Here is a 25,459-nt window from a genome sequence, read left to right on the forward strand (position 1 = left end):
ATTAGAAAATATTTATTTTGTGCATGTGTAGAGATAATGGTTGATGACAGGGATATACTTATGTCTGACATCCCAGACATCCCAGAACTGGCATTTTTGCTAAAGAATGGGCCTTTGTCATGTTTAAGCTTTCATAATGTTTAATGTTTAATGCTACAATTCAGTGGTTTCATATATCAGAAAAAGTGAAGAAATAATCAGAATTATTTGTAATAACAAAATAGTAATCAACTTATAAGCTCAAGAATACTTGGTTAAGCTGTGATAGATTTGTTACAATATGTTATTTGACCATTAAAAATATTATTTGTGAAGATTAAGAGTCATGGCTCATACCTGTAATCTCAGCTTCTAAGAAGACAGAGATGAGAGGATCACAGTTCAAGATCAGTCTGGGGAAAAAATGTTAACAAGCCCCTATCTACAAAAGCCAAGCTGGGCAAGCTGGGTCTTTAATCCCGGCTACTTGAGTCAACTCCCTGTATAGCTATCCATATCTCAACCAGCAAAAACACTTGTTCCTTCCTATTATTGCTTATACTCTCTCTACAACAAAATTAGAGATAAGGGCAAAATAGTTTCTGTTGGGTATTGAGGGGGTGGGGGAGAGAGGGAGGGGGCGGAGTGGGTGGTAAGGGAGGGGGTGGGGGCAGGGGGGAGAAATGACCCAAGCCTTGTATGCACATATGAATAATAAAACAATAAAAAAATGAATATTATGAATCTAATAACAGCTTCACAATGCATGAAGCAAAACCTGACCAAACTAAGAAAAAATAAACATATTCTTGATCCCCCAAAAAAGAAAAAAGAAGCAGAGTTGGAGGATTGTGTCTCAAGTCTGGACCAGGCAACACACAAGATTCTGTCTGAAAAGTAAACACTAAAACAAAAAGGACTGGGTGTATGCCTCAATAAATAGAGCACTTGCCTTGCAAGTATGAAGCACTGAATTCACACCCTAGTATGGCCAAAATAAAAATAATATTTGTAAAAAATAGTTTTAAAAACTTGGTTTAATCATGGGTTGGTGTTACATGAGGAAAATAGGATCTGAATAAATGTACATGATAGTGTTTCAATGTTGCTAAAGACATTTGTATCTTTTTGTGTATATATAAAATTTGAAAAGCACATACCAAAATTTTAAGAGTGGCTATTTCAAGCTGGTGGAAATATGAGTAATTTTATTTTGAAATAATCAAAATTTATAGCGAATCTCTATGCATATACATACTATACTCTCACAAATACAAATTTAGGCTGAGTGAACTTGATGCTCAGTTTACTGGTTTCCCTATCCATGGAGTTGGGAAGCATTAATATCATCTTATAAAATTCTCCTGAGAATTAAATAACTGAGGTGATTGTGAACTGCTGACTATGAGCCTTGACACATAGCAAGTACTCAATGGTTGTTAACGGCTGTTTTTCTCATTATTATCTTGTAAAACCTTAGCAGGTCTCTATGAGACCAAAGTGCGAGCTGGCCTCTGATGTTCATTTTAGCTATGCCCTCCTTATAATGGAGCCAATTTCTTTCTGACTTTTTGAAGTAGTTGGTCTATTATTTGTCATTTTGAATGATGTAATGAGTTTTCATCTTTTTTTCTATCATTTTCTATATTTTATTGCAACTCCTTTGTTGGAAAGTCAGAGGTATCTGTGTCTAGGGTTGCTAGACTGTCAATATTTATACTCCTCTTAATCAGTTTGTATCTACAAACTACAGAGAAAGCTCATTTTTTTCATCTTCCATGTCTAAAGTGATCACAATAGCTAGACCAGTCTCTTTGGTCTTTCCTGGAAGCTACTGTCTGGGCTGGTTTCTGAATAGTTTGAAGCAGCTCCATAGATTTGCCAATGCTTGAAAGAGGCTTCTCTCAGAATGGCTTAGGTGCTCCTGTTGACCTGTGCCAGGTCAGATCTGCAGAGGAGTGTTGGAAGCCAGCAGGTGACATTCTAGATCAAAATGTGGGGTAGTGGTAAGTTGACCAAGTGAAAAGCCCCAATGCTGACTTTAGGTGAGATTTTCAGATCTGTGGTACTGGAGTTAATTTCTGTTGCCTAGTTATGCAACCACAGGGATGTGCTTCGAGAGAAAACATCCCTTTTACTATGCTGGTGAATTAAAAAAAAAAGCTCAGTTTTCTTTATTGTGCAAATCAACGTCTATTTAAATCATTAGCTCTGAAATCCACCTAAAACTTATGGTTACATTGGAAAACTATCTCTTCCTAATTTGAATTTAATGTAAACTGATTTTTAATGGTTTTGTATAACTGTGGGTAACAGAGTTTTTTTTGAACACTGCATGGCAAAAATCAGCAAATATGTCAGACAAAGCACAGCATTACAAGGAAACACCATGGCATACGTTGACAGTTATAAAAGAATTGCTGCTGTTTTCACCCTTCACACCAGAATAATTGTTTCAATATTTACCTCCTCTCTGTAGAGAGGGAAACATATGGGGCTTTACAGGATCAGAAGCATAAACAGGTGGCTACTTAGGTACATTTAATTTGCAGGCAACATCAATACTCAACAACACCATCAGCTCCACATGGCTCCTAAACTCTTTGTACTAACATTCCATTAGCAAATTAAGATCATTAAAATAGAGGGAGAGTATATTCCTCCCTCTAGTGCCTTCAACCGCTTTTCAGAGTCCTGGATAAACACGTTTTCAAAAGTACCTTGGCATTTTGCTGTTTCTTTTGTTCAAGAGAATGTCAGTAACTGTGCATAATATATACCCTGTAAAGACCTATGAGCAGCACAATATTTGCATTTAAATGTGCTTACATCTTTTCTTTTCCCCTATCCAATATTCTGCTTATTATGAGCATAAAATTATGGTGGTTAAATTCTAGGTAGTTTATCAAAGCATGAGGTCACACTCCCAAAAGCAACCTGGAAATACTTCTCCAAGTTAGACTACCTAAAGAGGTAACCGGAGGCTCATTTTCATTTTCAAACACTGTTGTGAAATCTGTGGAAGTTATCATTGCTGAGAAAATTGGCTCAATCTGGTCAGAGGCTAAGCTGCAGATTCTATATATTTTGTTTCTTCTTTTTGATTCTATTTGATCCGGACTGGAATATCTAGTGTGTCCCATTTGGCACTGACTTTTAGTGATATTAATCTTTCTGACCTTATTGTCATCCTGCAATGACATGATCCCAGACTGAGAGGAAATGAGAAGAGATAATAAGTAGTTTTTTATGAGGGGGGGTTAGGTGCAGAGCTTACCATGTTGTTAAGTACTTACTAAGCATGTTGCATGCTTTAACTCATTTAATCATCATAACGACTTTATGAAGTAGGTGATACAATTTTCTCTATTTTTTAAAAGAGGAAATTATAGCCTTGAGAGTTAATTTCTCATGCTTTTACACAGCGAGGAAAGGGCTGAGGCCAGAACTGAATTCCAGGCTTTCAGAATCAATATACTCTTGTCCATTTCACTCAATTTGTTGGCATAGTTGGGTTCCTCTTCACCTGAGAATTCCACCACCCAACGTCATCTAGGGCCACCAGGAAGCTCCTCCTTACAAAGCTTAGTGAGACATTTTGGGGTGCCTAAAGTCTGTGGAGGTTCTTTCCAGTCCTGATGTCTCCACGTATCTTCCCATAACATAAGGGGCAGTGCTCTGCATGCTGGGGAGAGGCCAAGAATTGTGTTTTCACCACGGGTTTTGAGCAGAGTAGAATACATCCTTCTCCTCATCCTGGGTCTATTACTCACTCACATGGCTTGGGAGAGAGAGAGTTTTAACAAGTATGTATGGAACATTTATTAATAAGCTATGATTATAATAGAGCTTTAGGCATAGATACCAGGTTATATTATTTGACTTCAACAGTTGATGTTAATGAAAATTATTTGTTAAACATCTCACATATGTTACCTATTGAAGTCACAATCCTTTCAAAGTGTTTAATTGTTATTAAGAAATAGGTGTTTCCTTTTCTTATGCAAGATTAAACCAAAGAGATAAAAATGAGTTGAAAGGTTTTATGATACATTCTTTTATTTCTAGGTAAAGAACTATTACTAGCTGTTGCTGACAGTTCCAATTTAATTAACTATATAAAGACATTTGAAAATGTGAATTCTATACCCTGGCTCATTTTCTCCTAACATTTAGTAAATGTGGTCATCATCCTTGATATGTCTTCTTCCTTCTCAAATACTAATTGACTTTCTGTGTGACACTTTCTTATCACAGATTTTGAATTTCCTTTTATTCCTTATTTTTGCTCTTTGAGACTCTCCTATGAAAGTTGTAGGAAATTGTCATTAGTTGATGTTATTCAATAGATCCCTAATAGACTTAGAAATCTAGAGAATTGTCTCACAATTTGGATGCTATTGTATGTCCCAACATTTTGACGAATAATTTCAAGGTCTTTTTTAACAAGCATGTTTAGGAAGTTGATTGGAGAACAAAGTATTTTTAAAGAAATAAAGGCCCACAGGCACAAAAATAGTCCAGCTCCAAACTTTTAGAGTCCTTCATTCTTTAGAAAATTTGAACATGCATCTCAAATAAGTATGTATTTATTTTTTAAAATTGTGTGCATATGTTTGTGTTTGACTTTACCTATACCTCAAAGGCAATTCTCTTTATAATGATAGTGGATATAAATCCATATTTTAGAACTTTTAGTATTAAAGAAGTTTCAGCCAGTTGTCATATTTCAATATGTGAGTATTATTATAACCTCATAATGAGACTGAGGAAAAGTTTAGACATGAATAGATGTGTCGACTATCCTTTTTTGTTTTAGTTCACTTGTATTGGCCTTATTTTTAAAATTTATTTTAATTTTTTATTACTGTTGTACTGGGAGTACATTGTGACATTTACAAAAGTTCTTAAAATATAGCATAGTTGAATCCCCACCATCCTCAATCATTCTCTCTTATCCCCCTTTCCCCTGCTCCTGGAAGAATTTTAACAGGTCTCATTTTTTCATTTACATACACATGTACATAACATTCCCACCATATTCACCCTCCTCTACCATGTCCTTATATATGCCCCCTATCCACTGGAGCCAGCCCCCCAGGCAGGACCTGTCTTACCTTCCTATTCTCCAGTTTTTTTAAAAAATGACATTTTTGTTTGTTTAAGATAGCTATACAGTGTGTTTAATAGTGACATTTCCATGTATATAATGTATTATGACCTGAATTGGTTTATCCCCTCTATTTTTCTCCTTTCTACCTTAGTCCCCTTCTTACGGTGATTTCAACAGGTTTAAAAATTGTATATTCATTCTTTTATAGGAAGTACGTCAACCATATTCACCTTCTTAACTTCCTTCTTTTACCTTGCATCTCTCCTATGTGACCTTCCCTTAGTGTGACCTGGTTTTTTTGTAATATTGCTTGGGTCTATATTCCATGTATGAGAGAAAACATGTGGCTTTTGGTTTTCTGAACCTGGCTAACTTCACTTAAGGTGATGTTCTCCAGTTCCACCTGCAAACAACAAAATTTCATTTTTTATAGCTGAATAAAATTTTATTCTATATAAAAGCCACATTTTCTTAATCTATTCATCTATCAGTAATGGGGCATCTTGGCTGTTTCCATAGTTTAGCTATTGTGAATAGTGCTGCAATAAACATGGGTGTGCAGTTGCCTTTATTGTAATCTGACTTACATTCCTTCGGGTATATCCCCAGGAGTAGAATTGCTGGATCATATGACAGTTCTATTTTTAGATTTTTGAGGAGCTTCCATACTGCTTTCCACAGTGGTTGTACTAATTTACATTCCCACCAGCAGTGTGTGAGGGCTCCTTTTCCCCCACATCCTTGCCAACATCTATTGTTATTTGTATTCTTGATGGTAGCCATTCTAACAGGAGTGAGGTGGAATCTTAGTGTGGCTTTGATTTGTATTTTCTTTATGACCATGGATGGAGAGTACTTCTTCATGTGTTTTTTGTCCATTTGGACTTCTTCCTTTGAATAAACTCTGTTCAGTTCATGACCCATTTCTTCATTGCGTCATTGAGTTTTTGGGAGTTTAGTTTTTTGATCTCCCTGTATGTTCTGGTTATTAATCCCCTTGTCAGATGTATGTCTGGGTCTGTCCTGTATTTTGATGTTGGGTATTGTGAAACCTCTAGCATTGTTCTTTTTGCTGAGTATTACCTTGGCTAGTTGCAGTCTCTTGTGTTTCCAAATGAACTTTAGGGTAGAGTTTTCAATCTCTGTGATGAATGTCATTGGGATTTTGATGGGGATTGCATTGAACATGTAGATTGCTTTTGGTAATATATCAATTTTTACAATAGTGATTCTGATATTGACATACAGAATCTAATACATGGCTTCTTTTCAGAACATGTGTAATGTCATTCATATTACTTCAGACCTATGCCAATATATTCTGCAATCCTACTTAAATATGGCTAGGTGAACTGTAGCACTCTGAAAGTACATGAACTTGTGTGGACAGCATGGTTGACCTCTTCTTCTGGTGCAGCTACCTGGCATCTGTCTGAGACTTCACCTGCGCTCAGAGGCACAGGTCACCTGAAATATGTACTGATGTGTTTAGTACTAATCAATGTCTTAAATATCAATGAACTTCACTTTCTTCTGTTGTTACATTTTAAAAGTTCTATGTCTTTTTCCATCCAAAATGGAGTGTGGCTGTCCACATTGGAATCATCTTCATTAGCTTTTGAAAGGCTGGGTAATTTATGATTTGCAATAATAGTAAATGGTCGAAATGTACTCTTGAGCTTTGGAGACACCAAAGCCTACTCTGTCTCTTAATAGGTTGTGATGATAAAGAATTTTTTATGGCTTATCATCAAACCTTCAAGATTTGTCTGTGAAATGTTCATGTTTTATTAATATAAATTACCTTATATTGCTATTTTAAAGTGATAATGTATCATACATGTAAATTACCAGCATATGTGAATATGTCCTAATATCTTAAAAATCTTAATTTTGGTCATATGAGAAGACATAGGGAATTAGTGAGTAAATTTCACTCCAAAATCCCTTATTTTACAGATGGAGAAAAATAGATGTGGTTGGAAATGGGAAAGCAGACTGGAGGTTAGATTCGTTTAGGAAAAAAGGATTGTGTGTGATAATGATCTTATGCTGTGTGTACTAAGTTATGCTGTGATGTGTTATTAGGAAATTTAATTTTAAAAGTTATTCTTGATTTGTATAGAAATTGATGAAGTAGAAAGAGAAAAAAATAGAAAAAATAATCTGAAATCTGATGGGTATAAATTCTGCACAGCGAACCAGGGACTGATTCTTGCTCTTCTCTACCAGGGGTTGGGGGAGGCTGATCCATGCAATGACAGGGCTACCTAGTGGGACTCACAAGCATGCTTTGTGAATTGAATAAACATGTTCTTGTGAACAATGTCCTGGAAAATCATATGTGCACTAGGGAGGCAGCTTGGCTTGGTGGTACAATGTAATATATGGATGTAAGAGTTCATGATTTAGAATCATGATTAGCAACTGTGCAAGTGCTTCCATATTTCCAAATAATATTTGTTTTATTGTTCTCAAACAATTATTATGAAGATAAAGATTCATATGAAAAAATTGTTCAAACTTGACTATTTCTCAGAAAATTTCATTTATTACTGTTACTACTAATAATAATGATTATAAGCTATTAAGAATTGGTTAAAAGTAAAATTCCTCCCAAACCTAAGGTTCAGGAAAAAGATTTAAAGTGCTAAATTCACTACTTAACACTTATTATATTCAACAACTTAATTTATTTCATTTCCTCAAAATTTTTAATTCTTTTTTTAAAAATTTTTAATTCTTAAGTGACATGTTCTTTATGAATACTTTCTCCTAATTTTTAGTAATAATAAAATATATTTTAATAGCTACCAATCCAAGTGGAAATAGAAATCTATTTTCTTTCTGCTTTTAAACTTATTTTTGTAAAGGTTATATATTGACTTATTTTATAATAAATCTCATGATTATTCAGCTCCTGCAATGTGTTTTGTTTTTCTTTGAGAGAAGAATAAAGCATATTTTCACCAGTTTTAAATTATTGTACTCTGTCAAAAAGATGGAGGAAGAACTGGTCAAATTTAGAGCTGATCAGTGTTGGTGTGCTTAAGTTTTATGTTTAACTACCTGCATTGTGAAATTGAATTTCTGATATGACATTATATTAAAAAAAACCTCACCCTAGTTTATGATTTTAAATGGCTGTTCATAACGAGAGACCTGTTTGGATTGGCTGCAATAGTGAATGAAGAGATAAGCTGATCAAGTATTTTTTCATATATTTTGACACTTACTATGCTAAACTGTGTGCTACCTCATCTTTTAAGAGAAAACACACAGATTCATAGATACATTTTTCTTGCAGTAGAGATATCCAGTAAGACAGCAATGAGTAGTGTGATTAACTTCAAATAATAGTGGCCCCTAGGGTTTTAGTTAGGCTGGTTCTATTTTATGTCCGTCATTTCCTTAGCTGAACTCTATTCCCCAAGAAAGATGATGCTGAATTAATCCTTCTGTGACTTATATCATCAATATAGCTGGGATAGAAATAAAACTATGTGTCTCTATCTTTTTTGAGATGCTGGGTAGCTATTTTTTACAAAAATGCTGAATTTTCTTTTTCCTGATAATGATCATGGACTCTTAGAAATAAACCTCATACTCTGACAAATGAGGTTAAGCCCATGTGTGCACGCACGCACATGCATGCACAGATTGATTTACTGTGGCAAATTCAAGACTACTATTTTCTCTGATACAAGACATAATAAAATTAGAAATGCTTTCAGAGTAAACGCATCTTTCCCTTCCTCTCTTCAGGCACACCATATAGTTAGTGAACATTTTCCAATTTTTAAGTGTTTTCGGGACAGATTGCACATGCTATCTTATTCATTCCTTATAAAGATTGCATCACTGGCTTTTTAAAGGAGTTTATATCTAAAAGTAACCAAAATTCCTTCCTTTATGTCTGAGCAAAAATAGATTTTATAAATCACTGCTCAGAAAAAGTCTTCAAAGAATAATTATAAATATATATTAAAGGTACATGACCTGATTAAGAAATAATTCAATGTATGGATGAATGTAATTGGAATATATTTGTTGAGTAAACTAAGAAATGATTTCTCCAAACTATTTCTTTCCAATAAGCTTTAAAAATATACTATCTTCTTAGAGCATGCTAGTATATCATCATTAATTTACTTTTTGTTGGATAAAGCAATTACCTATTTTTTTGTTCTAATTTTGTCTGGATTTTTAAAATTTTATTATAAAATTTTTATTAGAATATATTCATTATACAGTGGGGGATTCATTGTGAAAATTTTGATTAGACTTATATTATACATTATTTACATTGCCCCCATCGTTTCTCCCTCTCAGCCCCCTCCACACCCCACTTAAAGCAATTGCAAGAGGTTTTTTTAGTTCTGTTTCATATAGGTATATGAAGTCCATCAACCATATACCCTCCCCTTAATCTCCTTCATTTACCCTCCCTCCTCCCACTAGTAACTACCCCCCCCACCCCCTACACATGCTGTGCCTGTTTTACCCTTTGATGCTCAAAGGGGTGTCTTAATGTATACCCATTGTGGGTGTGCTTTACTTTGATCTGTTCAATCCCTTTGAATATTCTCCCTTACCCTTTACCTCCAACCCCCCATCTTTCAACAGTTTTTAGTACACATCCTTATGTCTTCTACCTTCACATCTTATGGTGTGTGATATTACTGATGCTCTAGCATTCTCTTTTCCTTTCTCTCTTTCCTTAAGTTCCATAGAGTAGTTCCACTGTTACAAACATGTTCTATATCTGGGTTTGTATATGATCATGCTTGTTTTTGTGTATATTTATATTTGGAACTATCTTCTATGTATGAGAGAAATCATGTGTTTTTTTGTCTTTCTGATCCTGGCTTACTTCATTTAACAAAATGTCCTCCAATTGCATCCATTTACCTTCAAACCCCATCTCATTATTCCTAGTGATTGAGTAATACTCCATTGTGTATATATACCACAATTTCATGATCCATTCATCAGTTAGAGCATCTGGGTCATTTCCAGAGCTTGGTTATTGTGAATAGTGCTGTAATGAACATTGGTGTACAGGTGTCTCTACTGTATCCTGGCTTATGGTCTTTTGGGTAGATGCCCAGGAGTGATATCACTGGATCATATGGCAGTTCTATCTCTAGTTTTTTGAGGAATCTCTGTACTGCTTTCCATAGTAGTTGTACTAATTTGTATTCCCACCAGCAATGTATAAGGGTTCCTGTTTTGCCACATCCTGTTGTTGCTATTACCTTTAATTCTGGCCATTCTAATGGGGGTGAGATGCAATCTAAGAGTTCTGATTTGCATCTCTTTTATAGCTAGAGAAATTGAACACTTCCTCGTGTATTTACTGGCCATTTGTACCCCTTTCTTTGGGAATTCCCTGTTTAATTCATAAGCCCATTTCTTCAATGGGGTGCTGATTCTTTGGGGGCTGAGTTTTTTGAGTTCCCTGTAGATTCTGGATATTAGACCCTTTTTGGATGAGTAGCTGGTAAAGATTTTCTACCATTCTGTTGTCTGTTTCTTCAGTCTGATGACTATTTACTTTGCTGGGCAGAAGCTCTTTAGTTTGGTGCAGTCCCATTTGTTCATTGTTTCTCTTAGAGGCTGAGCCATTTGAGTTCTGTTTAGGAAGTCGTTTCCTATACCTATCTGTTCCAGTATATTTCCTACTGCTTCTTGGAGTTATTTCAAAGTTTTGGGCCTTATATTAAAGTCTTTGATCCACTTTGAGTTGATTTTGGTACAGGGTGAAAGGCAGGGATCTAGTTTCAGTCTTCTACATGTGGATATCCACTTTTCCCAGCAGCATTTGTTGAAGAGGCTGTCTTTCTCCATCGTGGGTTTTGGGCTCTTTTGTCAAAGATCAGTTGGCTATAGATGCATGGGTTTATGTCTAGATCTTCTATTCTAATCTATTGGTCTTCCTATCTGTTTTTGTACCAATACCATGCTGTATTTACTGTTATGGCTCTGTAGTATAGTTTGAAATTGGGTGTTTTGATGCTTCCAGAATTGAACTTTTTCCTCAGAATTGCTTTGGCTATTTGAGGTCTTTTGTGTTTCCATATGTACTTCACAATTGTTTTCTCTATTTCTGTGCAGAATGTCATTGGAATTTTGATAAGGATTGCATTGAACATGTAGATTGCTTTTGATAGTATGGCCATTTTCACTATGTTGATTCTACTGATCCATGAGCATGGAAGATCTTTCCATCTGATGTCTTTTTGATTTCTCTCTTCAGTGGTTTATAGTTTTCATTGTCCTTGGTTTCTTTCATTAAATCTATTCCAAGGTACTTTATTGTTTTTGAGGCTATTATAAACAGGATTATTTTTCTGTTTCTTTCTCTGTCTGTGCATTGTTGGTATATAGAAAATCTACTGATTTCTGTATGTTAATTTTATATCATTCTTTGCCAAAAGTGTTTATGATTTCTATTAATTTTTTGTAGTTTTGGGGGTCTCTTTGGGTATAGGATCATGCCATCTACAAATAGGGATAGTTTGACTTCTTCCTTCCCTATTTGAATCCCTTTTGTTTTTTGCCCTTGTCTTATTGCTCTAGCTAGGAATTCCAAAACTACATTGAATAGGAGTGGAGACAGTGGACAGCCCTGTCTCTTTCTTGACTTTAAGGGGAATGGTTTCAGTTGTTCTCCATTTAATATGATGTTGACTCTAGTTTTGTTATATATACCCTTTATTATGTTGAGGAACATTCCTTCTATTCCTAGTTTCTTCAGAGCTTTTATCATGAAACGGTGTTGGATTTTTGTCAAAGACTTTTTCTGTGTCTATTGAGAGGATCATGTGGTTTTTGCCCTTGCATCTGTTTATGTATTTATTGTATTACATTTATGGATTTAAATACATTGAACCATCCTTGCATCCCTGGTATTAAACCAACTTGGTCATGGTGTATAATCTTTTTGATGTGTTGTTGAATTCTGTTTGTCAGTATTTTGTTGAGAATATGTGCATCTATGTTCATTAAAGATATTGGTCTATAATTCTCTTATCTGGTTACATCTTTATTGGGTTTCAGAATGAGTGTAATGCTGGCTTTATAGAATGAGTTTGGTAGTATTCCTTCCCTTTCTATTTCCTGGAAAAGTTTGAGGAGAGTTGGTGTTAGTTCTTCTTTAAAGGTTTGGTAAAATTCAGCCAGGAATCCATCAGGTCCTGGGCTGTTCTTTGTAGGGAGATTCTTTATTACTGCTTCAATTTCATTGCATGTAATAGTACTATTTCAATGGTTAATATCTTCTTGGTTCAACTTTGGCTGTTTATATGCATCTAGGAATTTAACCATTTCATCTATATTTTCTAGTTTACTTGAATATAAGTTTTCGAAGTACTCTATAATGATCTTCTGGATTTTGTTGGTGTTTGTGGTTATATCCCTTTTTTCATCTCTGATTTTATTAATTTTGGTCTTCTCCCTCCTCCATTTTGTCATGTTGGCTAAGAGTTTGTTGATCTTGTTAATCTTTTCAAAGAACCAACTTTTTGTTTCATTGATTCTTTGTATAGTTTGTTTGGTTTTAATCTCATTCATCTCAGCCCAGATTTTTATTATTTCACTCCATCTGCTTGTTTTGGGTTTGGTTTGTTCTTGTTTTTCTAGGAGAGTAAGGTGCATCATTAGATTGTTTATTTGAGAGTTTTCTTTTTTTTTTTAAATGTAGGCACTTATAGCTATAAACTTTCCCCTTAGCACAGCCTCTGTTGTGTTCCACAGATTCTGGTAAGTTGTATTTTCATTTTCATTGGATTCTAGGAACCTTTTTATCTCTTCCCTTATTACTTCAGTCACCCTTTGGTTTTTCAGCAGTGTGTTGTTCAGACTCCATGTGTTTGAATATTTTCTGGGATTTCTTTTGTTGTTGAGGTCTGGTAATATGCTGCAGGGGGTTATTTTGATTTTCTTCAATTTGTTGGGACTTGCTTTGTATTCTAAAATATGATTTATTTTGTAGAAAGTTCCATGAGATTCAGAAAAGAATGTTTATTGCCTAGTTTTTGGGCAAAATACTCTGTAGATGTCTATCATGTCTATTTGGTCTAATGTGTGGAGTAGCTCTGAAGTTTCTTTGTTGATCTTTTGTCTGGATGCCCTAACTATTTTGCATGGAATTTATCAAAATCTGTGTAATAAATAAATTAAGATAATGATTTAAAGCAAATGTATCCATAGATGAAAACAAAATAGTTAAAACAGGAGAACCACTGAAACATACAACTACAAAAAGTTACACTTTTCTGGCAGAGTGTCTCAAGTGGTAGAGCACCTGCCTAGTAAAAGTTCAAACCCCAGTGCTGCTAAAAAAAAAAGTTATATTAAATAGTAAAAATCATTATAGTAGGGATTATGCTGATAATATCAAAGAAAAATTCAAATAATGAAGTTAGTAAAATTGAAGTTACTGCAATAGTGAAAATAGTGGAGAATTTTAATGGGAAAATTAGAGAAATAATACAAAAAAGAATGATATATTATCAAGAATATCCAGCCAAGTGCAGGTGACTCACATTTGTAACCCCAGCTACTTGGGAGGCTGAGATCAGGAGGATTGTGGTGCCAGGCCAGTCTCACCAAAAGAATCTCAACAGAAAAATGCTGGATGTAGTGACATGCACCTGTCATCCCAGTGATGGCAGTAGCGTAAAATAGGAGGATCATGGTCCAGGCCTGCCTGGGCAAAAATCAAGACCCTATGTAACCTAAGCAAGGAGGACTGGAGGTGGACTTATGTTGTAGAGCCCATGCCTAGCAAGCAAGAAACCCTGAGTTCAAACTCCAGTACCTTACCTCCCCCTAAAAAAAAGAAAGAATATTTGGTTCAAACAATCATCTGACCTAGCATCCTTCCACACAGAGGTATGAGGAGGAATAATCTACTGTGCCACATTGTGTTCTGATTTATTAATGCGTATTTTGTTCAAGAGCTTTATAGTGAAAGACGTTTGGGAAATTCTGCATGCCATATTCCCTTTTTACTTTTTTTAATGGCAGTACTGCGGTTTGAACTCAGGACTTCACACTTGCTAGGCAGGCACTCTACCTCTTGAGCTACTCTGTCAGCTGCCACAGTCCCTTTTTGAGAGCCATAGTTCATCTAAAGTTTCTGAAAAGTCTTAAACTAATTAGAACTATGCAGATATTTTCATCATAGTAAAATACACCTAACAAAATTCACCTTCTTCAGCTATACAGTTCAAATGACATTTACTATATTTATAATGTTGTATAATCACCACATTACTTAGTTCTAGCTATATAGCTTTTTAATCATTAATTTGACTATGAATCAATTCCTTTCTGAAGTATCTTTTAATTTTGCTTTTTCTAAAGAATATACTCATGGAAAAACTAATCTCACCAGGTCCTCTCTTTTGAAAATTAAACACTTAAAAATGTAATCTTTAGTGATTAAATACCTTGAGATCACATTGGTAGTTGAATCAGAGACTTCCTGTTTCTAAGAACAGGCCATTTCTACTTGTTTCCATCTGTGTTGCCTGATCTAATGATCTAGTAATCTATGAACAATATGTGGTCATTTTACCTCCAAGAATTCAAGATTAAAATCTCTATAAAAAGAAGTACTAATTTTTAAAGGTACACTGTACTTGTTTTATGGTTATTTCATTGTGATTTTCTTCTGAGAATTTTCATTGTAAGACCTGTCTTTAATTTACACAATTCTTTCCTTAGGTCTCTTTAAGATTGTGGCTGATAAAACTCCATATCTTACTATGGAAGAAATTACAAGAACCATTCACATTGGACCTAGTAGATTAGGACATCCTTGCTTCTATCATCAGAAGGATGTGAAACTAGAGAGTCTCACCATAAAGCAGGGTGAGCAAATCATGCTTAGCTCAGTTGAAGAAATTGATGGAGAAGTACTGGTGAACTGTGGAGTAGTACGGAATCATCAGAATCACTCATTTACTTTGCCTCTGGCACAAGAAGGAGAATTCTATGAGTGTGAAGATGAACATATTTATACCCTAAAAGAGATTGTCGAATGGAAGATTCCCAAGAACAGAACACGAACTGTGAAACTTACAGATTTTTCAAATAAGTGGGACTCAACAAATCCATTCCCTAGAGACTTTTATGGAACTCTGATTCTCAAACCTATTTATGAAATTCAAGGTGTGATGAAATGTAAGTATCCACTGAGAATGTGGCTCTATGAACATGAGCCTTATGGAAAATGGAAAAGGGAAAGGCTTTTAAAGTCCCAAAAGTGGGACTCTGTCCCTGATTCATTCATTAAGTCTCTCAGACTTAGATTCTTCATGTATACATAAACAGGTCACATGTCTGTTGTAAAGTTCAAATTGAATAATGCATATTCACATATATCATACATTTTATGATGCTATCCAAACATAAAGTACAGGCAGATTAATTATCTGTACGAGAAAATTATCAGGTACAGACAGATTAAAATACTAATAATTTTTATTTCTGCCACTTCAGCATGGTTAGAAGGAACTATTTTTATTTGCATATATTAGTGGCTCAAAGAAGTTTAATTGTGATATTTCCATAGAAGTGTATAATGCACTTTGATCAAATTTACCCTATTATTTTCTTATTCCCCTTTTTACAACCTTTTAAAACAATTTTTAATGGTTTTCATTATTCTGTTTTCATACATGCATACAAAATACTTAGATCATATTCACTCCCACTCATCACCCTCTCCTTTTGTACTTCTTCTTCCCACAATTCCCCCCACAAAGTCCCAATTTTACATGCATGTCATTGTGTATGTAGATTCTGTGTATGAGAAAGAACATTTGATATTTGTCTTTCTCAGTCTGGTGCATTTTGCTTGACATGAAAATCTCTAGTTCCATTTATTTTCCTGCAAATGACACAATTTCATTCTTCATTATGGCCTAATAATACTCCATTGTCTCTACATGCCCTATATTCTTTATCAGCTCATGAGATCATTAGCACCTGGGCTAATTCCATGGTTTGGCTATTGTGAATAGTGCAGGTATATCTATTATAGGCTAACTTACAGTCATTTGGATAGTCACCCAAAAGAGCTATTTTTGAGAATAGAGCACGTTTGTTTAGAAAGAGGTTTTCTTGTGTGGAGGTGATTAAAAAAAAAAAGAGGTAAGGATGCAAAGTTTCCCTAGTATGTGCCTTATTCCTAGTTCATGAAAACTTTTTTTCTTAGCCATCCATGACTGGGCACAAATCTTCCTTAGCATGGAGTCCTGATTTAAGGAAAAACAGTATGATAAATCAATTTTCACATAGTGTATTTTAATATGCAATTTTCATTGAAAATTTTGCATGTTAAAATGAGAATATCTGAAAACAGCATTGTTACTCCAAAGGTATTAATACCTGGAATTTTCAAGATTATGGGACACAAGTGGGGCAATTGGTGAAGCAAGGAGTTCTGGACCTGCAGTTGAAACTCACAGACTATAATTCTGGATTAATAACCTTTTAAGTAGTGGCCTTAACCAAACCATTTAAATTCTCTAAGAGATGATGATACCTCTTTTGTCTACCTCTTGGAGTTGATTTGAGAGTGAAACCAGGTGTTGATAAACAACTACATGTAATACATTTGAGGATATAAAGCAGTATGTAAGTATATCTGGTCATTCAAAACCCCAGCATCACCCCCAAAAGATGGCTAAGAGTACTTTCTTAGATATCTTAAAATCTACTTCTGCTCCTATTAATATTGTTGGTTGCTTATACAATTATGAAAAGATTGATGTGAATATTTTGGCAGGTTTTAGAAATATGTGTTAAAAAATAAAATAAAAAAGTAACATTTAAAAATTAAAAAAAAATATGTGTTAAATTATGCCACACTAATATATCTAACCAGAAATTGATCAATTCATTTTGAATTAAAGTAATAGGAATTCTACTTGGGACTTTTAATATTATAAAAACTCAAGGCCAAAACAATTTTTTGACCTTCAGATTAATATTCTGTTAGCTATTCCAAAGCATGGACTTGAGATGGGTCATTGAGTTTTTCTTATTTTTCTTTTGTAATAGATAGCATTTTTCTCATTTAAAAATTTTAATTTTCTAAAACTATCAGAATCATCTACCAATCACATGGTTGCAAATGGGAACAAACCCAAACCTAAACATGTGGATAGGTTGGCTATAACATTAAATGAATTTAGATTAGAGTCTTGAAGGATGAATAAAAGATAGTCAGAAAAAAGAGCAGGGGGCAAGGTTTGGGACAGAAGAGGCAGCTAGCAGAAAGGTAGATAAACAAGAGATTGGAGCTGAAGTACAGCTGGTAGGAGAAAAAAGAGGAGAAGGCATATTGAGACAAATATGAAAGCATGCAAAGAGCGATTTTAATCATGGAAGATCTTAAAATCTACTACAAGGGGCTAAAATTTCTCCTAACCAAGAAAGGTTAAGTTGGAAGAGATAGAGTGCAGTGATGCAGGTTGAGCATATGTCTGGGTATTAGAAAGTCAGAGAAATATAATTGGGCTTACTGGGTGTTTAAAATGAGCAGTCAGCAAGGTTTGGAAGTCTATTGGAAGGAAAAAGAAGTCAACCTTATTCCTAGCCTTCTCGCTTCATCTACTGGTTAGATGGAGATGTGTTTATTAGATATAAACATCAGAAGAGCAGGGATTATTAAAAGAATTGTTAAAGTAAACTTAAATATGGTTTCCTGCTAACCAAGATCCCAGAAGAAATCCATGGGTTGAAATGAAAATCTTCCACAAAATATTTTAGTCTAATTTCCACTCTTCAAAGCTATTATAATTAAAATTTCATTTCGATTATTCTGTATCTTTAATTTCTTAGGGATGATTTTAGATGTTAGTTCTTACTTTTTAGGCACTTTGGGACAGATTCTGTGTAAGACTGGCTCACATGTATACTTATTACAGAACATGCCATGAAAATGAAAGGTGGACGTCCATCACAAATACCACATTTAAAAAATTTTGACTTGTAGGTATTTTTTTACCTAAATATAAAATATAGACTGTACGTTGAACCAATTATGGTCTCATTTTACATTATTCTTTCTTAAATCGAAGGTTCAAGCATGCCTTGAAGTCAAGGGATATTGTGAAGTTGCTTTCCACAGGCCTTGAGTATCAGGGGCCCAAGACTCTCGAGTCCTTTCAAGAAGCCTGAGCTGGGATGGGAAATTTTATAGAAATGGGAAAGGCAATATGGAAAAGACTGAGAACTACAGGAAGCTATGAAATACTGATTTGCTGAAGAAAATATGGCAAATAAGTAGGGAGGGATATAAGATATTCTACTCACATTACTAGTTTGTAATATGTTGTTAATATGACAATTCAGGCTCCAAAAGAAAAGAAAAGGAGCAGAACTGTTTAAATGGAATACTTTTTTCTGACACACTTTGGCAAATATCCATTAGAGGCCTCCTGCTACCCCTCACCATACTTAGTGGTTTGCAAAAAAAAAAAAAAAAAGATATATATATATATATACATGTAATATATATATATGTAATATATATATGTAATATATATTTCTTAGGGAAAAACAACAACAAAAGCACATTATGGCATCAAATGGGATGCATAATATTTGCAAATGAAATATGTAAATTTGCTTCATAAAAGCAGAGGTCTTGATCATTAAGACTTTTAAAGTAGTATTATGTCTCAATGTACAGATTGATTAATTCCTCTTTAACTGAAAATTTCAGCATCACACAGGTCTTTTGTCTTTTAGAAGAAGACAACAATGCTGCCCAAAACTTAGGGGTACAATCTCTGCTCAGATTTTATAATCAGAGAACTGAAATCACACAAGTAAAAAGGACTCATAAAAGTAGTCTTTGAATATTGTACATTAGATGATAAATGAATTGCAGAAAAAATACTTACAGCTTTAATATTATAAGACTCCTTTTTCTTGTTCAATTAAAAAAAATTTCCACCTTTACCCCCCACCAAAAGGGGCAAATAGTGGTAAAAAGAAATAAAACACAGTTACCAGCAAACCTTGTACCCCTGACTGCTCCCAAATTTTCCCCATTCTGCTATTCTGTGGTAACTCCTTTCATGTTTCCCCCGCTTGCTTTTTGGTATTTACATTCACGTTTCCAAATAATAGAAACATTACTATTTTTCAAGCCACTGCCTTTTGACATGTGGCCCTGAAGATGTATTCCTACTTCTCTTTCTCATTCTCTCAGTGTATGGTACATTCTGATTGAACATTAACATTTTCATTATTGTGATGATTCACAGCTAAACCAAGTGCTGTATGAGTATTATTGTTTTTCTGTCATGATGGCCTTCTTTTCTTTGCTTGGATTTCTTCACTCCTTGCTTAAATCTTCAACATCTTTTTGAAAAACAGTGCAGTTTTTCTCAGAGTCCAAACTATCAGTAAATCTTTCTTTTCTATTACTTTTTTCCCTGAAGGTATTTTTTCAGAACTCTCCCTCTTTACACTTCAATCTGAGTCTGTTGCTTTGGAGACTTACTGTACAAATGCTGTAATGGTGCTTCCATTTAAAAATCATCTTGGAGGTTCCCTTTTGACTTGCCTCTGTGTTGAGCAGCGTTTCTAGAATCAAATAGCTAACTTCCTCTTTCTTGATTTTCATCAAATTCTGATGGGGCCCACCCTCTCCTGGCTTCCTGAGAAAGGTGCATTAGATATTGACTAGAGAAGCTGCATGTTTGAAAAATCTTTATCCCCCCCCCAACTACATGATTGTAGTTACTTATAAAATGGTAGGTTGAAAATAACTTTCCCTTAAAGTTGAAAGCTTTAGTCCCTTTCCTTCTTGTAGTATTGTCTTTGAGAGATCAACTGTGTGTCTGGAAGATCCACAGAATTGTACTTGTATTGGGTCTGTGGTTTCATTGTGATGACAGTTTTCAATATGAAAACAAAGCTCCTTCATCTCTGAAATGACTTCTTTGATAATGTCATCTCCATTATACTTTGTCTCTCTTTCATTAACTTTTAGTCCTATATTAAAGCCCCAGTGCTGATCTTCTAGGACTGTTGTCTGTTCTGTCTCTTTGGTTTCCCTTTGGGGAAAATTCCTTTGCTACATTTCCACTGTCATAATGAATTTTTAATTTCAGCTATCATGTTTTTAATTTTCTAAGAATTGTTTCTTACATTATTTTAAAAATACTTCCCTGACCTTGTTTTAGGGATGCAATATTTTATTCCTGAGGATATTGCACATTTTCTTAAAGTTTTCTACTGCTACCTGCATTTCATCTTCCTCCTTTGATCTCCTAATTTTTCTTTTTTAAAAAGTTCTGGTCTTGCCATTTGTATGAAATGTTTTCATTAAATGCCTGGTAGTTATTTACCATTTCTTCATATTTACTTGTGAGGATTTTTTTTTTTTTTTAATTTACAAGTGAGGCACTACATATATACAGGAGAGAGAGAGACAGACAGTGAGAGAGAGATGGTAGGTAGCAGAGTGGTCGCTTATCTTCCTGGGTTTAACTATTACTAAGACATTCAAATGAACTCTTTTTAAGCGTCTTGCTTCATTTCCACTTTTAGAGGGTCTATGTCTCCAATGGCTAAGCCTTTGGGAGTTCTATGGGAGAGAAAAGGCTTAATTTTCAGTGGATTCTGCCTCCTTAGGCACGTTGGCATTCTTTTTTCTATTCTGCTAGGACATTTATCATTCTTTCATTTGATTTTTGTCTTCATTTACATTACAGATTGCAGATGTTTTTAGATGTATTGAAACTTTTTCTTTCTTTTTGTTTTATTTTACCATTGTGATAAATTTGAGGGATTAAAGGGTTGAAAAGTTATACATTTGACCCATAAACCTCACTGCTTACTTAAATTAGGTCTAATCCAGAGATTTATGTGGACCTACTGTAATCTCTTAAAGGACCGGCTGCTATTACTGCTAAATGATAAGTGTATTTTATAAATTTAAAGTTTTTAGTAAAAATTCTCAATAGTTTATAAGAATAACAGAGTCAATTTCTTATGCATTTATTTTTACCTTCTTAATGAGGTACTAAATATTCAATATGTATTCAGTAAATTAAGGACAGGAATGAATGACAAGCATTTAAAATACTGGGTATGTGTGTATATTCATGTCATACAGTACAGAGTTCCTAACTGGATAGCCAGAAGGTTTTCTCACTCATCATATCATATCCAGATTTGCTTTATTATGATGATATATTTATGGTTTTATTAGTGAAGGAGAATGCTAACTTCCTGGCACCAAAGTTGCTATATTTATATTTGTATAACTTGATGAATTTTTATCAGTGATGCTTTTCTATAGAAATACTGCAATGACATGATACTTAGAACCATTTCATTTCCTTCCTTTAGAATGAAATCTTATTCCTAACAGAGATATCAAGGAACAGTACATACTTTCATTAAATATAAAATATATATATATTTTACACTACAAACATTAATGTTTTATTAGTCAGCATTTTCTAGAGAAATATGTAGTTCTTTCTTATTGTATATAATAATTTTTATTTATTTAAAAGAATTGACTCATGCAATTGTGAGGCTGATAAGTTCTAAATCTTTAGGATGAATGAGCAGGCTGGAAACTTAGGCATAAATTAATGCTGTACCTTTCAGGGAGAATTTATTTTTCTCCAGTAAACAGATGAGGCCCACCTACAGAAGGTAACATCCTTTATTTAAAGGCTATTGATTTTAGATATTAACTACATTTATAAGATACCTTCACAGCAATATCTAGATTACTGTTTATTTAAACAGCTATTATAGTCTAGCCAAGTTTGTATATAAAACCAACTACCACAGTCATCAATGGAAAACATGCTGAAATATATCACCAAGTATTAAATATGTATGTTACATTTTGTTTGTTTTTAAAAACTAAATGAAAATGTGAAAGACAGAGAAAGTACATTCATTTTAAATGACTTGATTTCTCAATGAGGGTCATGATTTTTTTTTTAAACTACAAACGTTAGAGAGCAATCCTAAGAACACTTTATCCATTTAAAAATAGGAATAGCAAAAGAACCAAAGGAGGTCATCTAATGAAATGGAAATTTACAGTATAGCTTCTCTTAAGTTGAAATATAGTTGAGTAAGTAGGAAAAACTTAATTCACAGAATATCCACAAAGAAAATTTAGATAAAATTGATGGACTATAAGCCAAATTTTAATTTGAAAATCTGGAAAAATACAGAGCTCAGAAATTATTGGTAAATCTAGTAACTGCTATGTGGTTAAGAGTATAATGCAATAAAAAATGTAACAAAACAATTCACTGAGTAATTGAGAGATGGAGATGAAGTTTATGAATGCATTTTTTGAGAAAAATAAGTATTAGTCTTAGAAAGTGATTGACAATGAAATCAAACTTAGAGAGTGAAGATTTCCAATTACTACTGAACGATATTATAGGAGAAGCTAGAAGTTGAGAGAAATTAAAACTAGAATTTGTTAAAATTTTTTTAGAAAAAAATGTAGAAACCAACATGTCTTTAATGCTTGAATGACTGTCTCAGCATATTTTCAGCTTATACTAATTTAGGTTCAATTGCAAAGGACAGTTCTTCATGTACTCAGTTGGATCTGTGTGTGTTTCATAGTGGAATATTACCTGTGCAAGGAAACAAGCTTTGCCTCACACCAACCAAGCTGACATGTAATTTTTTGTTTTCTCTTCAAAGGGAATTGTTAATGAGGTCTTTAAAACTCATACTCCTTTGAGAGAGTTGTTGCAGTGGGCAGTGCAGAAAAGCAGAACATTGTGACCCACAGGAATATTGTTTGCTCTAACTGTGAAGGGGGCTTTCCCTGGAAGAAGGAGCAGAAAGAGCAGAGTGAAATGACTCAGCAGCATACAGAGGAAATCAGTTTTACCTTGTTACCTTGTTAGAACAAAATGAAAAGGAAATTGCTTATACAAGAGTTCCCTTTGGATAACCAGAAAACATATGCTGCCAGAATCATTCATGTTCACCCAGAGGAACATTTGGGGAGTCTAAACTAAGATTGCCTAAGTATATATTGTTTTTACTTCACTTTAGTTTGAGACTGGAAAATTTGTAGTAAATACCTTCAGGAATGTCTTTTATTCTCTGAGTTGCTGCCTTCTCATCTGTCAGTCATTCTGAAGTCAAAGACAACATTTCAGAGAGTGACATTTTCTAATTTAACTTACACTGTCTATATTGCCTGTTTTGAGGGAGGAAAAGATTACATTTTACCAATTGTGAAATAGCTAATGCTTGTTAAAAAAAAAATCACAATATGCATATACAACTACAATTGAGTATACTAAAATGCAAGTAGTGAAAAACTAAAATTTTTATAAGTTTATTAATGATGGTAATTTTCACCTGTTATATTTTAAATATTTTTATAAGAGCATTGTTCCTAAGAAAAATATAAATAGTTTCTTTATCATTCTTAAGAAGAAATGTAATATTTTTCCATAAAACTAGTTAAATTTATTCCAGTTTAAAAACTTGGGGATACATTTTCAAATTACTGTTAACTTTAAACAAATACAACCTTTTCTTTCAACTTTTGACTATGGAAAACTTAAAACCTATGCAAAATTAGAGAGAACGGTACAAAAGCCAGAAAGAGCTTTGTTTTAATGTACTAACAGCCATGAGAGGATAAGATCTAAACTTTGAAGTTGATGTAAAAGCAAATAGGCAAACTGAGTTCCTAGTAAGTTGGAAATCTATCTATATCCTGTAGAAGAGAATGGTAAACTCGTTCTTCACCTTCTCCTCCCATTGAACTATCAGATTAATCTGTCAAATACCTCATTTTAATTTTGCCCTTCTTAAACTCAAATATTTTGGATTTCTTCCTGAAGTAGTTACACATTCCCTAGCCTGGCATTCAAGGGTCCAATTTAACTTCACAGACTTACTTTCATTGGGATTTCCCTCTAGTCTAAAATCCTAGGAGGTCAGATTACTTGTTAATTACTGACATTACCCAATTTCCCTCCTTATGATTGATCATAGTGTTCTTGCACCTGGGTTATTCTCTCTCCTATTCTGTCTTGGTCTGTATTCTCTTTCTGTCCATAGAGAATCAGCTTGTGCCTTTCATTATATCTGTCATCTCCACATTTGATGTTCTGTTCTTCCATTCTTTTTTCTGACTATGGCAGCATTAATTGAGCCTTTCCTATATTTCTATTTCTTTTCATTTTGCGCATCTTTCCATTTTTTTCCTTTACACTATAAAAACACATTTTTAAATTTGCCCTAGAGTTTGCAATATACATATGTAACTAATCTGAGTCCTCTATCAAACACCACAAATAACTTCATGGGTTGTCCCTTTACAGTGACATATTCCCAATCCTTCCCTCCTATAACCTTATAACACTACTGTTTATTTCACTTATTGTGAATTATCATCATCTGATATATAGGTGCTATATTATTTTGAGCAAGGTATTAGCTGTTATGTCAATTAAAAATAAGAAATAAAATACCTATTTTTTTTCATTTATGCCTTACTTAGCACTCTTATGTATGTACTTCTGAGTTTCTGACCTTATCTTTTCTATTGTTGTTCTGAAAATAATTGTTTTTATTTCTTTTATTCATATGTGCACACAATGTTTGGGTCATATCTACCCCCTTCCCCTCACACCTTCCCATTCCCCCTCCCTCTCCTCCCCTACTCCCTCGCTACCAGGCAGAAACTATTTTGCCCTTATCTCTAATATTTTTGAAGAGAGAGTATAAGCAATAGTAGGAAGGACCAAGGGTTTTTGCTAGTTGAGATAAGGATAGCTATACAGGGAGTTTACTCACATTGCTTTCCTGTACATATGTATTACATTCTAAATTAATTCTTCTCAAACTAACGTTTTCTCTAGTTCCTGGTCCCCTTCTCCTATTGGCCTCTGTCACTTTAAAGTTTCTGCATTAGTTCCTTTGCACTGAGGACATCAAATGTTGTTTTTTTTTTTTTTGGGGTTTCTTGCCTATCCTCATACCTCCCTTGTGTGCTCTCACCTCATCATGTGATCAAAGTTCAATCTCCTTGTTGTGTTTGCCCTTGATCTAATGTCCACATATGAGGGAGAACATGTGATTTTTGTCTTCTGGGCCTGGTTAACCTCACTCAGGATGATGTTCTCCAATTCCATCCATTTAACTGCAAATGATAACATTTCGTTCTTCTTCATGGCTGAGTAGTATTCATTGTGTATAAATACCACATTTTCTTAATCCATTCATTGATACTGGGGCCTCTTGTCTGTTTCCATAACTTGGCTATTGTGAATAGTGCTGCAATAAACATGGGTGTGCAGGTGCCTCTGGAGTAAC

General features: G+C 34.2%; 1 protein-coding gene across 1 annotated transcript in view; it reads left to right on the plus strand.

Moving 5' to 3' along the window:
• Positions 1-25,459, plus strand: part of Themis (thymocyte selection associated) — a 179,244-nt gene that overhangs the window by 57,643 nt on the left and 96,142 nt on the right. The window contains exon 3 of the mRNA XM_074075092.1: positions 14,828-15,286. Within this exon, the coding sequence (XP_073931193.1) occupies positions 14,828-15,286 (459 nt within the window). The remainder of the gene's footprint in view (positions 1-14,827; positions 15,287-25,459) is intronic.

Source organism: Castor canadensis, chromosome 1 (assembly GCF_047511655.1).
Source record: "Castor canadensis chromosome 1, mCasCan1.hap1v2, whole genome shotgun sequence".
NCBI classification, from domain to species: domain Eukaryota; kingdom Metazoa; phylum Chordata; class Mammalia; order Rodentia; family Castoridae; genus Castor; species Castor canadensis.